The sequence below is a fragment of the Peromyscus leucopus genome, chromosome 11, assembly GCF_004664715.2.
Source record: "Peromyscus leucopus breed LL Stock chromosome 11, UCI_PerLeu_2.1, whole genome shotgun sequence".
In the NCBI taxonomy this organism is placed as follows: domain Eukaryota; kingdom Metazoa; phylum Chordata; class Mammalia; order Rodentia; family Cricetidae; genus Peromyscus; species Peromyscus leucopus.
Window position 1 is genome coordinate 34009542 of NC_051072.1, and position 14039 is coordinate 34023580.

A 14039-nucleotide genomic window follows, 5' to 3' on the forward strand; every position below is an offset into this window, starting at 1 on the left:
GCTGAGCTGCTAAGTATACCTGCTGCATAAGCATTAGGGCCTGAATTCAAATCTCCAGCACTTATGTAAAAATGTCAAATATGGCTATACATGTGCCTGTAACCCCAGTGCTGTGAACATCAGAGACAAGACTATTTCCGGGGCTTGCTGGCTGCCAGGCTAACTCCACGATCATCTAGAGACTTGGTCTCAAGGGGAAAATGTAGAGCATGATGAAGGAAAATATCTGATGTCCCTCTTGGCCTCCACACACATGCACACACAAACACAACACTTGTGAGCACACACACACACACACATCACATGCACAATGCATATATGCACACACACACATGTGCACACATACACACATGTGTGCACACACATGTGCACATACACCACACACACACATATACACGGGCACACATACCCCTACACCATACACACATCGAATAAAGAAAATAAATAGATTAATTAAATAAATGCTTTTTTAAAATTGAAAGCATTTTCTTAAATGACTAATTCCATTGACAATTTTATTTTGACATTTTTCCCAACAGGTAAAAGTTTCGGTCATTTTAAGCTACTGAACATGAAAATCTCAAACGTGGTGTCTAATACCACTTTACACTAGGTCAGCGGTTCTCAACCTTCCTAATGCTGTGACCTTTAGTACAGTTCCTCATGTTGTGGTGACTCCCCCCACCATAAAATTATTCCATGGCTACTCCACAACTGTAATCTTCCTACTATTAGGAATCAGAATGTAAATATCTGACATTCAGGATATCTGATATGCAACCCCCAACGGGCTCATAACCCACAGGTTGAGAACCACTGCACTAGGTGAATGATATTAGATGATGGTAAAGATTCCTTGTTCTCCTATTAGGCCATGATTGCTAGAGTTCACATTGATTTGGGAAATCTTTCCTGTAGGAAACATGCTTCTTAGGAGAAATTTTCCAATCAGAGACTTACTTTATAAGTTATATGAAACAAACCCCTCAGCAATTGTGTAATAATACCTTAAAAGTAAAAGAAGACACCTCCACATGGGCACATATATACATGTGCATGTACATACATACACACACACACACACACACACACACACACACACACACACAGAGAGAGAGAGAGAGAGAGAGAGAACACTGGGGGAAAATCCCTTGAAATTTTGATGCATCAAAATCAGTTCTGCTATTTTATTTATTTGTTAATTTGAAGATTTCTTGTTCATGAACACCTGGGGCTTTTGTCCTTCTGCATCACACACACACACACACACACACACACACACACACACACACACACACACACACTCACACACACACACATACATGCCACCCACATGCACACACACATGCACACACGCACATGTGTACACACATACACACGCACCCACATGCACACATGCGCACACACATACACACATGTGCACACACACATTTGGAAGGAAAGAGAAGGGTTAGGAGTGGACGGGAACAAAGGATTGAGATGGGCGAGGAGACAGGAAGGGAAGGAGGGAGGAGAAGGAACAGGGAAGAAACTTGGCTTCCGTTCTTTCCAGACTTTGTCTACTATGGGATCAAATTACCCATGCAATTCCAGATTTCATGGAAAGAAGAGAGAAGATACTAAGAATGAGAAGCAAGACCACCCAAGAGCTGGCACTGACATAGGACATATCTAAATACTCATAATTACTTGTGTGTAAATAATCAGATTATTTATCATTTCAGTAAAATTGCCACTTCAGATTTTTACTGTAAGCGAGTCCCCTTAGCCTTCTGAATTTAGAGGCTAAGAGCAGAACTGGGACCGAAGAGGAAGTCTTGGTCATTCGGCACAAGCCTCTTTTCTGTAACTGATGGTGCTTTTAATTATAAACACGTTTGCGGACTTTGTTTTCAAGTTACTATGTCTAAGTAATCAGTCATCCCCCTCCTCCTGTATTTAGAAGCCCTCTGATGTTGTCAACCCTTTGGATCTGCGTGTGGACATCAGTTTGGAAAACCCTGGCACTAGCCCTGCCCTTGAAGCCTATTCGGATACTGTCAAAGTCTTCAGCGTGAGTGTGCCTTGCTCTTCCCAAGTGGAGGCTGGCTAGCAGCTTCCATAGTCACCATGGTGTTACAGATGCCACAGATGCGGCCTAAATGTAATGATGCATACAATTCGTGGGTATTTCAGTTCCACAAAGCAGCGATTTCTTCTTCACCACTCTGTTTCCAGCCCCAAGAGAGGTACCAAGCTACCACAGGTGTTCAACAAATGCTTCTTGAAGAAATAAAGACTAAAGCAGGCTGAACTCACTTGAAAATTCAGGTGCCTGTGGAGTTGTCTCTCTCCATTATAACTATTTTAATTTAGCTCCCCATAAACAAGCTATTACCAGCCACACATGGTATCGCAGGCCTTTAGTCCCAGCACTTGGGAGGCAGAGGCAGGCAGATCTCTGAGTTTGTGGCCAGCCTGGTCTACAGAGCAAGTTGCAAAAACTGTCTCAAAAAGAACAAAAAAAAAAAAAAAACAAAAACAAAACACAGAAAAGCAAACTATTATCTTGAATATTTTATTTTTTCAATATTTTTTTCTTTATGATTATGCTATGTAGAAGCTCCTAAAACTTTGTTTGGTTTCCCATAGTTTTGACCTTTTGTTTTTTTCTTTGTTGTTTGTTTGTTTGTTTGTTTGTTTTTCGAGACAGGGTTTCTCTGTGTAGCTTTGCGCCTGTTCCTGGATCTCACTCTGTAGTCCAGGCTGGCCTCGAACTCACAGAGATCCGCCTGCCTCTGCCTCCCGAGTGCTAGGATCCATAGTTTTGACCTTTATGCAAACAGGATAATATTGCATATATTCTTTTACGTTTTGTTTTTAATCCACAAGTACCCAAGAATGATTTTTTTTTTCTTTTGTTGTAGATCCCTTTCTATAAAGAATGTGGCAGCGATGGACTTTGCATCTCTGACCTGATCCTGGACGTCCAACAGCTGCCGGCCATGCAGTATGTTCAACTTTACGTTTCTGTGAGGGGAAAAAAAAAAAACGTAGAAATAAAAGGCGCATTACATCTCCTCATTCAAGATAAAATTTTGGATTTCTTTTTTACAGAGGAAGGTTTTGAATACTGGGTTAGTTTTAACTTCCGTGGCTTTACCGGTCTCCCTTCTCTTGTGTGAACAGAAATCAACCCTTTCTCGTCAGCAACCAGAACAAAAGGTTAACATTTTCAGTCACACTGAAGAACAGAGGGGAGAGTGCTTACAACACAGCAGTCGTGGCTGACTTCTCAGAGAACTTGTTTTTTGCTTCTTTTACCATGCCGGTATGTAAGAAACCCCGCCCCCTGTAGCCACCACCCCCTCCACCCCCACCTCCCATCCCCGCCACACACCTATCCCCCAACCCCCACACACACCTACAAACCAAACCGCACCCCCACACAGCATTTTGCTCCTTTGCTCAGCCAATCCCAATCGCTGTCTCTGGTACTTCAGACCTCCCTGTCCTCCAAGCTGTCTGAAAAAAAAAAAATCAAAGTTGACCCCGGGCATGCTCAGTCCCACCTTGTGGATTCCAGTTAGTAAAGCCTCCTGAGAACGCAGTCTGGCTCCGAATCTAGGGAGGCTCCATTAGCAGTGAGGGTCACTTTTTCCTTTACCCCAGGCCTTGGCAGAGACAACTCATAACTTCTCCAGCCATCGGTGCTGTGAGGAGGCCGCCTGTCCTGTGCCAGACAGATGTGGTGCGCACTTGCTCAGTGGCATCCAGTCCCACAGCGTGGTGTGGTCCCAGCTTTGTGATGCTGCTAGGTCTGGTGCCAGGATGGTGCATTCCTGCAAAGCCATTCTATTGAGTTGGACCTGATCACTAAAGCAGGAATACACTTAACCGGGAGAGCTCCTTGCTAATTCTTCTGCTCTCAAGCTATGAGGAGAAAAAAAAAAAGAAAAGAAAAGAAGGAAAATCTATTTTCCAGCTGGGCTGCTTGATTAAAGGATATTAAAAAAAAAAAAAAGTTTCTTTCTATTTCATATTAATGTGAACTTTAGAGGTTTAGAATTGCAAACCTATGCTGACCTCTGTGTTTAAATGGTCTGTGCCAGATAGCAGCTCTTACATTAAAGACAAAATGAACTGAGGAATACTGGCAAAACCTGTTAGTTACTTAAAATACAAACACCAACATGTATTTTTCTTCTTTTAAAAATACACATTTCAAAAACATTATGAAGAAGGTATTTCTAAATATTAGGCTTCTGAATATTATGTTAAAAATATTTGTGCTGCTGAAATACAAAAGTTGATTTCCATCTTAGTGCATATTTCCCCAATCCTTTAGCTTCTTGAGTGTGTCTTTAGAGTTGGTAATGAAAACATGTTAACCACTTGGATAATACAAGATATTCAAGTCTTTGAGAGCAATAAACTATTTCAATATAAACCAATATCACTGCTAAGATGTCCTGTCCACCTTTCAATGTGGGTACACACACACATACACACACACACACACACACACACACACACACACTTAATTGTTACTCCTTTGGTCTCCTTCAGGTCGATGGAACAGAAGTAACATGCCAGGTTGGCTCATCGCAGAAATCTGTTACCTGTGATGTGGGATATCCTGCCTTACAGAGTGAACAGCAGGTACAGCTTGCATCATCTAATCCCAGCTCTCCACACCTGAGAGCACTCACTGTCTTTACCAGGCATCATCATTTAACAGACATCACAAAATCAACAGCCACATTCCTGGAAGGGGTTCCCTCACTGGGGTCATTCTCTTTAAATCATTAACAAAGGTAGTACTTCCTCATGTGCCTTTTTCCAAGTGCACGTGCCATACATAATGCTCTTTTGTGTGACTATGTTGACCAATATTGGTCAAAGTCCTGTAAGTAAATATTGGATCACCACAAAACTTGACAGCTCTGAAAAATGTAGCTGGATGGCATATAAATCTGATAGAAATTAAGCTCTGGTTCTCAGGTAAGCAAGGTACCCAGACATGATCTATAACCAAAATTTTAAGACATGAAATCCAGAGTTACGAGAGAATGGGTTCATCTTGCTGGGGAACTTTTTTCCTGGTATACAATATCCTAGGTTGATGGATTTTAATGTCGTGTCTAGGTGACTTTTACCATCAACTTCGACTTCAATCTTCAAAACCTCCAGAATCAGGCATCCATCCATTTCCAAGCCTTCAGGTAAGATGCAATGCAATCATAACCTTATGCTAGGTAGGCTTTATGAGATGTCTCTTTAAGTAATTTCTAATATTTGTTTTCATAGTGAGAGCCAAGAAGCCAACAAAGCGGATAATTCTGTCAGTCTCAAGATCCCTCTTCTGTATGATGCCGAACTTCACTTAACCCGGTAGGTGAAGTCTGCTACCCGAGTGGGTAGCTTTTTCCCCCTGACCTCACCCTGGTACATGAATCATTTAGCTCAGGACTACAGTCCACTGTTGGCTCAGTCTTAGCACATGAATTTATTTCCGAGTTGTCAACTAGATTAGAAATATGCAGACAAATTGATGCCTAGGAACACTTGAACTCTTTAGGTTTATTGACTCAGAATAGCACCAGAGGAAATGGATGAGGGAAAATGTTTCCATCACATGTCATAGGTCAGCACCCCTGAAGGTGGTAAGCTGCCTGTAATGTGTCCTAACATGCAGAAACAGACTCTTGGAGCTTGTGAGAGTTGCCAACACTTCTCACTGCTCCGTTCACAATATGATACTGGATGTCAAGAACAGACCTGTTCTTGGACAATGGAATCCCCAGCACCATGTTTTGGACATTGAAGGGGCACAAGTAAGAAATGGAATCACGGGATGAATAAGCTGATATGGAAACTAGACCAAGTCTAGCTTCTTAATGGAAAACTTCAGACATGACTGATGATGGTTTTCTTCCAACCAGGAGGAAATGAGGGATTTTCCAAAGGAAGTCATCCATGAAGAAAGGCTTAATACTTTTTTCTTGCCTTCCAATGCAGGTCAACCTGAGGACAGTAGTTAAAATGTTACCAGTAGATATCAGAGGCAGGTTTCTGGGGAAATGGGTAACATACAAATCCAACAGGGGCTATAGGCAGGTCCAACCTTAGTTCACTGTCAGAACTAAGGCCACTCCCCTGTGTAAACCAAAGACCTCTGAGAATATTAAGCACTGCTGTCCCAGTAAGTATACGGGCCACCACATTCTCTAACTCCTGTCTTGACAGCCCAGTTCATGAAAGCATGGAGCATACAGTTCATGCAATAAATCACAAAACAAAACTGAAAAGGAACACATGCCATCCTGTATGAAGCCTGAGACAGATGAGCAAAGATAAAAAGAACATGTCTGTATCAAAGTCACAAAGGTGCATGTAGAAACAAAACATAGCCCATGTTATCCAGCCCTGATAAGTGTATCTGTAGCTAGAGCTTCCAAAAATCTCTTTGCTAAAACACGCAATTAATGACAAAGCTACAGTAATGAGTATTGCCACATGACGCAAACTTTTCCCCTCTAATATATACAATTCTGTATTCTCTTAAACACATTTAGTGAGAGTCTATATTTGTTTTCAGGTAGGTTAACATGGAATATAGTATTAAAATATGACTTCACTTTTACTAACATCTTAGCCATGTATTTTTTTGTGATTGCAATTTTTATTCTAATGCATCCTAGTATTAGAGTCTGTAGTATGTCATAAAATGTTAAGGTATATGGTAAAAAATTTTGTTATGGAGAATTTTAAAGAAATGACTTCTGATCCTCCGCCCAGATGGCTTCCCACATGCTTCTTTTTTTTTTTTTTAAAGCATTACATGAATGCATTTGGAAAATCCAAATCTTACAGAAAAACACAAAGTGAAGAGATTAGCATTATCCTCCACCTTGATTACAGTCCCCACAAATGACTAACAAGACTATTCTGGAATATCTTCAATACATACAGTTAATTTATCTGCAAGGTTATACACACACGCATGCTCAAACATTTTACCTACTAAAGGGGAATACTAAAATATTCTTTCATATCTTCATATGGTTTTCATAGCAGGTTACACATATTTAACTCATTCTATTTCTGAATAAATCATAATTTGTGCAACCACTCTAGCAGTAATAAGATATATTGGTTGTTTCACATTTTTGTTTGTATAGCCATCAAAAACAATACTGCAAAAAAAGCTTTAACTTTTTGTAAACTTTTGCAAAAAGTCCCACCTAACTATCATGTCCTCTAGTAGCCACCATAATACTGTATACATGTGCCACTATATTCTCTGCATATAATAAATATAAATAGAATTATTTTTAACAGGCTCCTCCTGAATTTAGATTATTGCTACTGTAACCCTAAGTAAACTAGAGAAAACTTATGTAAAAAGTGGACAAATGTCAGATCTCCTTAAAATACAAAAAGCAGACAGTATCAATCAATTTAGGAGTTGGCTCTGTTTAGGGGCTTACATAAACATCTGGAAAGCAAAGAGGATAACTCATGCACACATAGCTGGGTTTTCTGTTTCAAATCTGAGTCAATTTTCCCATTTTCCATACAAGGCTGGCACATCATTGTTTCCTCTCATACACATAAAACCTTGACAAATTCCACATATATTCAACTCTCCCTGTGACAGATTTTCCTTTTGAAATTTTGGAAGAACTTTCGTAAAAGATGGAGAGAAGGGGCAGAGAGAGAGGGAGAGAAGGAGAAAGACAGAGACAGAGAGAAACAAAGTGACAAGTACAGAGAGATAAAGACAGAAAGAGATAGTGATGCCCAGAGGATAGAAAATATTCTGTCTCAGAAAATGTCTAGTCCATTCTTTTAGGAAGTGAACTGAACATCCCATAATCTAGATAAATTGTCCCCTGGAATGCATGGAGGGGCATGCATAATGCTTTTCAGAATCCTACTCTGGCTATCAGTTCCTTTGCATTCCACACAAGGCAAAAAAGCTGCCTGGTTGGGCTGTAGCTTCAAAGCACCAGAAATAGGTGAGGAAATGGAAGATGTCCAGTTTCACCTACATCTGAAGAGTTTCCTGGGGAATCCTCTGGTCTGGGCATTACTATACTTGCAGGCATTAATCAGGAATCCTAAATCATGTGCTCAAGATCTCATAATAAAAATCTTTGGATTTTAAGAGTGGTTCTGCAATGACGGAAACAAATTCAGTCAACCCTCAATTCATTGCCAACTATTCGAGTTGGTCTAAAACTAGAGAAAGATTAATAAAATAAATCTATGCCCTGTCTGAAAGACATTTAGTAACAAATGCTGCAGGAGCTAGTAACTGGTACCCATCATTGCACTGTAGCCCCAAGCAAGGGAAGAAACTCTTGGCTTAGAGATCCAACCCAACCACCAAAGCTGGAGTGTCTACCTTTTCGACACATTGGCCAATGTAACAGAAGTCTGGAGACTAATGCAACTGTCAGCCCTAGAACAATACTTTTATACCTGTGTTAGAAACTTGACAACTGATGAACACACAGGCTGTCCTCAGAAAGACAGTGAAGGCGTATGATTTGAAAGGAAGTTGTTGTAATCTCAGAAACATACATTGGACTGTGGAATCTAACATGCATTCATTCACATTTGCTATTTTTTAACTTTTGGATTATGATAATAATTAATAATTCCAAATATTTAGAGGCTCAATATTATATATGTGTGCATACAAATAACATCAGTGGTAGGTAGCACTGCCATTACTATACTCCCCAGACAGCAGCCAAGCAGAATTCTCATATTCTCATATCAGTAAATTCTCATATTCTCTCATGTGGAAGCTTAAAATGTAGAATAATCATTTGGGGCTTCTGTAAGTAAAACTGAACCATTTTTGATGGTAATCCAAGCTAGAAGATACTTAGGTAAAATAAATACAATATTTCAAGAGCAACAAGAAAATAGAAATAACTGGTTTTACCAATGTCACCCAACAGATCCACCAACATAAACTTTTGTGAAATCTCTTCAGATGAGAATGCCCCTTCTGTCATAAACAGTGTTGAAGATATTGGTCCTAAATTCGTCTTCTCCCTCAAGGTTGGTAAGCTTGTCGTAAAGATGACAAAGCAGGAAGAGGAGGAGCAAAGTCAGGGAGTATGGGATGAGAAAAAAGTAACACAAGGTTGCAATACACCAGTGGCTGTCAATCTTGAGTGTGCAGTGACATCGGGAGAGTGTGCTACAGCTCACACAGCTGAGCCCCATCCCCAGGTTTTTGACTCAGAAGGTCTGTGGTGAGTCTGGAAGTGTGCATCTCTCCCACAAGCCCACGGGCCATGCTGCAGATGCTGCTGGCTTGGGTGTCACACTTTGAGAACATTGAGGTAGATGACAGGAAAGTAGAGGGACGTATGTTTAGTTGTGCGTTAGTAAGGGAGAAATTATATATTTTCAAAGCAACTACTCAGGATGAACCAACAAGGCATGGCTACACTGGCATTATTGTGGATGAGTGTCTTTTACACTACTTTATACTTGGAGTCCAGTCTTGTTTGAAAAGCTCATCACTTGTACACAGTACAAATAGGGCTTTTGTACAGTTATGCTTAGTAGTATCTAAAATGCTTTGAGTCAATTCAATGCAACATAACTAAGTATCTTTGAATAAGTAACTATTAATCTAAAGATTGGAATCAGTTATTAAAGAGAAATTCAAAGAAAGACACCTGCAATCCCAGAACTTTGGAAAGCTGAGGTGAGATTGCTGTAAGTTTAAGGCCAGTCTGGGCCACAGACTGAGAATGAGAGAGAAAAATTAAGTTATAGAAGAATAGCTGATTTAGAAAAGAATGCTATAGAAACTTTGGAAAGTAAATAGGAATTCACCCGACTCCCTGAGTTAATACCATTCTGTGTCTGTGCATTTCCACTAGGACATGCACACCTTCAGATCTGCAGTTTAGTGTCATGTCTTCAATGACAAAAGAATCTTAATTTGTTATCCAGATTTTGTGTTTCAGAAAGTAAAGATGATAACTACATGCTTTATAGGATTTTTAATTAATTCATGGTAAAAATAATAATAATAATAATAATGACACTACTAAGAGTGCAAGCATCAGCCGTTGTATTGTGGGTTTTACACACTAACAACATAGTTCCCATTAGTGAGAACAGATAGCACATGGCCACTGAAGTTGTAATGATCTTTAATTTTTAGGTGAAAAATTATCTTTAGTGAGGTTCAATTCCTTGACCAAGCCACGCTGCTACTCTTCATCCCCCTCGACTATCATCAGGGGTGGTTTTTCCGGCAGCATTTGTATCGCGTGTTGTTCTCTACATAGGTGACAACAGGAAGCTCTCCAGTAAGTATGGCGTCGGTAACCGTCCACATCCCTCAGTACACCAAGGCAAAGAACCCACTCCTGTATCTGACCGGGGTGCAAACAGACGAGGTAAGGACAACATAACCGGCAATACAGATGTACAGAACCCATGACTTAAGGGTGATTGTGTCTGCATCTGAACGTTGAAAAACCAAAGAGAACACTATGTAGCTAGAGTTTTCCTGCCTGTCCCACAGTCAGGACAAATCTTTGTCACCCGCCAGTCCCACAGCTGCTCAGACCCAAACAAGTAAACACAGAGACTTATATTGCTTACAAACTGTATGGCCATGGCAGGCTTCTTGCTAACTGTTCTTATAGCTTAAATTAATCTATTTCCACAAATCTATACCCTGCCACACGGCTCGTGGCTTACCAGCATCTTTTCATGCTGCTTGTCAGGGTGGCGGCTGGCAGTGACTCCTTCTGCCTTCCTGTTCTTTCTTTTCTCCTCTCTGTTAGTCCCGCCTATATTTCCTGCCTAGCCACAGGTCAACCAGTGTTTTATTTATTAACCAATCAGAGCAACTTGACATACAGACCATCCCACAGCACAGTCAAGTGCAGACCATCTCAGACACATGCACTCAGGCTCGTGGTCCTAATCATCCTCTATGCGGACCTGCTGGGTAAAGCCATGAGGAACCCGAACGGGCTCCCACAGGACATACAGAACATCCTACAGCAACACTATGCATACCAGATCCCAACAAACCAGCATCAGACTTCATACTATAAGCAAAACACCGTCCTAAGAAAAATCAGTGTCCTGGTGGCTGAAATCTCTGCTCTGGGTAGGAGAGGATTTAACTCGGTCAGAACCCTATTAGGAAAGAAACCTGAGAAGTAAGAAGTTCGGTCTATTGTGGGCATGTAGTACTTAGTAGGTCTAGAAAGCTGCAATTAGTAGCTGGTCTTTAAGCAGCTGGCTTGGACTTTCATCCAGTAGGACTCAGTCCTAGCTATTCATTTTAATTACCCCAGTTGTCTTTTAAAGAGAGCCATTAAGGCAATAAAATCAGGATCTGAAGATAAGGCCAGAACACTAGCATTTTTTTCTTTCTTCCTTTCTTTTTTTCTTTCTTTCTTTTTCTTTTTGATTAAGAATTTTTTTATTCATTTTACATACCAAAGATCCCCCTCTTCCCTCCTCCTGCTCCTCCAGCCTCCCCCTCCCAACCCACCCCTTTCCCCTTCTACAAGATGATAAGGCCTCCCATGGGGAGGTACATTTGGTAGAGGCAGTCCTAAGCCCCTCCCCCGACTCAAGGCTGTGCGTGGGTGTCCCATCATAGAAGTGGGCTCCAAAAGGCCTGCTCATGCACCAGGGATGGATTCTGATCCTACTGCCAGGGGGCCCCATAAGGAGATCAGCTACACAACTGTCTCGCTATGGCATTCCTCTTTGAAAGCTACAGACAGGGGTTCTTCCACGCGGCCTGGACCAAGAGGTAGTGCCTGCTGTCATAACCAAATGTGTTAACATTGGGTCTCCTTTAGCTGAGCACTTAACTGGTCTTACAGCAGTATTATTCCTGTAACATGCATAGTGGACTTCAAGAAATTATAGTCCTAAAATGTTCCAGGGAAAAGAACCTTGAATTGAATCACTCATGGTGTTTTTGTTTTACTATAATCTTCTTTTAAAAAAAAAAAAAAAACTTTTTATTTATTCTTTGTGTCTTTCACATCATGCATTTTGACTCCATTCATTTCCCCATTCCTTTGTATCCAACCTCTGCCCTTGTAACTTCCCCCAAAAGAAACAAAAAAAAAAAATTAGAGTAGAAAAGGAAATATCTTGTCATGGAAGTTATAATGTGACACAGTGAGTCATGCAGTAAACCCTTTTATCCATATATCTTTATGTGCAAACGTTCATTGCAAAGAGCCATTGGTCCCGTTTGAGGCCTCTGGTTTCTGCTACACTATGGATGCTGGGCCCTCACTGGGGCTCCTCTTAGATATCCTGTTGTTGCCCTGTGTTGTGGAGATCCTGCAGCGCTGGGTCTGCAGGACTGGCCCCTTAATCTCATGTCATACCAGAAAAGTATTAGTTCATTTTGCATCTTTACAGATAAAGAGGCTTATTTAACCCCCAGTTCTTGCTATTTAATGATATGATGCCAGCATCATTTCAGCTCTGGTGAGGGACTCATGGTAGTCGGTAAAAGGAGTTGGGAGGAGGCAGATGGAAATACATTTGCCAAGTTGGAAACTAGAGAGGGCCTAGAATTCTGAACTCCCTGTTTTTAGCACATCCTTCCAATTAGCCTGTAAATGTTCTAATGGAACCCAACTCTAAAGGTCCCACCTTCTCTCCACACTGCCAACTTGAGGACCACACTTCTAATGTGTAAATTTGAAGAACAAATTACATTGAAATCATGACAGGCTATGAGAAGCTGGCCTGCCTCATGAGGGCACATCAGCTGACTGGAATACTTCAGGTTTTACTGGAGAACAAGCAGTTGGCCACTGAGCCCCTGAGAAAGCAGCTTAGGGCCCCTCCCATACCCCACATGATGGCAGGATTTCCTGGCAGGCTGAAAAAAAAAAACTGCATCAACCATTTTTCTTTCCAAGTCTGACGTGGTCTTCTTCTCTGTAGGCTGGCGACATCAGTTGCACAGCAGAAATAAATCCACTAAATCTGGGACCCGCGTCCTCCCCTGTGGCTTTCAAGAGTGAAAACTTCCGGACTACGAAAGATTTGGTGAGGAGAGGTCAATGTTCCTGTCGAACTTGCCTTTAAGTGATCTGGTGTTTGTTGCACCTGGAACTGGGGCTCTTGTTTTATCCCAGCAGCTGACACTCTAGAGTGTCCTTTTGCCTTTGAGGTCGAGCGGGAAGTGGGATAGAGCAAACACATTTTCAAGCTGAGGCCAGAGTTTTCACAGCATCAACAGGACATGTGGCTGTGATAGGGAAGTGCCAAAGAGGCCACTGGAGGTGGAGGGGGCAGAGGGTGAGGGGATGGAGAGCAGGGAAAGAGAATCAACAGAAACAATCAGGCTGGAAACCAGCACATGGAAACCAACACTTCCTCTGCTAGCCTTTAACGAGGAACTCTGTGTACTTACCGTCTGCTGCCCAGCTCTGCCTGTTCTGAGGGAAGGGGTTAGTACAGCAGCTAGCTCAGTCATCGGGTAAGTAAACCATAAGCCCTAAGCAAGCTGTGGCTCTTCCCCATCAGTGATCCTGAAGTCATCCTTAGCTTTCTTTCTTTGCAATTTTTTTTTAATATTGTGATGGATGGAATAAACAGAAAAGATGGAAATAAAACTTTTTTCTATGATGCATTAATATGTCGACGTATATGTATGTTGTTACATAAATAAGCCATGTTGTTATTTTTTTTGGCCGTACATAAACCAGTGTCATAGACTGCTTTTGGGTTTTCAGGGGTGTGTGTATGTACATTGTGTGTTGGGGGAGCATGGTGTGAGTGTGTATGTATAATATATATATGTATATATATATATTATATCTGTATATAATATATTTGTATGAATAGTACAGTGTGTGTGTCCCTGTGTGTGGTGTGGTGTGTGTGCATATGTATATGGTGGTTTGTGTGAGTGTGTATGTGTGTGTGTCTGTCTGTCTGTCTGTCTGTCTGTGGTTGAATGGTACATGCACAGAAATATGGGGCCGGGGTACTTCTCTATTGCTTTCTATCTTTGA

General features: G+C 41.2%; 1 protein-coding gene across 1 annotated transcript in view; it reads left to right on the plus strand.

The window, feature by feature from the left end:
- Nucleotides 1–14039, plus strand: part of Itga2 (integrin subunit alpha 2) — a 101170-nt gene that overhangs the window by 74318 nt on the left and 12813 nt on the right. Inside the window, 9 exon segments of the mRNA XM_037209430.1 lie at nucleotides 1943–2053; nucleotides 2907–2989; nucleotides 3169–3310; nucleotides 4549–4641; nucleotides 5128–5204; nucleotides 5290–5373; nucleotides 8958–9060; nucleotides 10311–10421; nucleotides 12964–13068. Coding sequence (XP_037065325.1) covers nucleotides 1943–2053; nucleotides 2907–2989; nucleotides 3169–3310; nucleotides 4549–4641; nucleotides 5128–5204; nucleotides 5290–5373; nucleotides 8958–9060; nucleotides 10311–10421; nucleotides 12964–13068 — 909 coding nt within the window.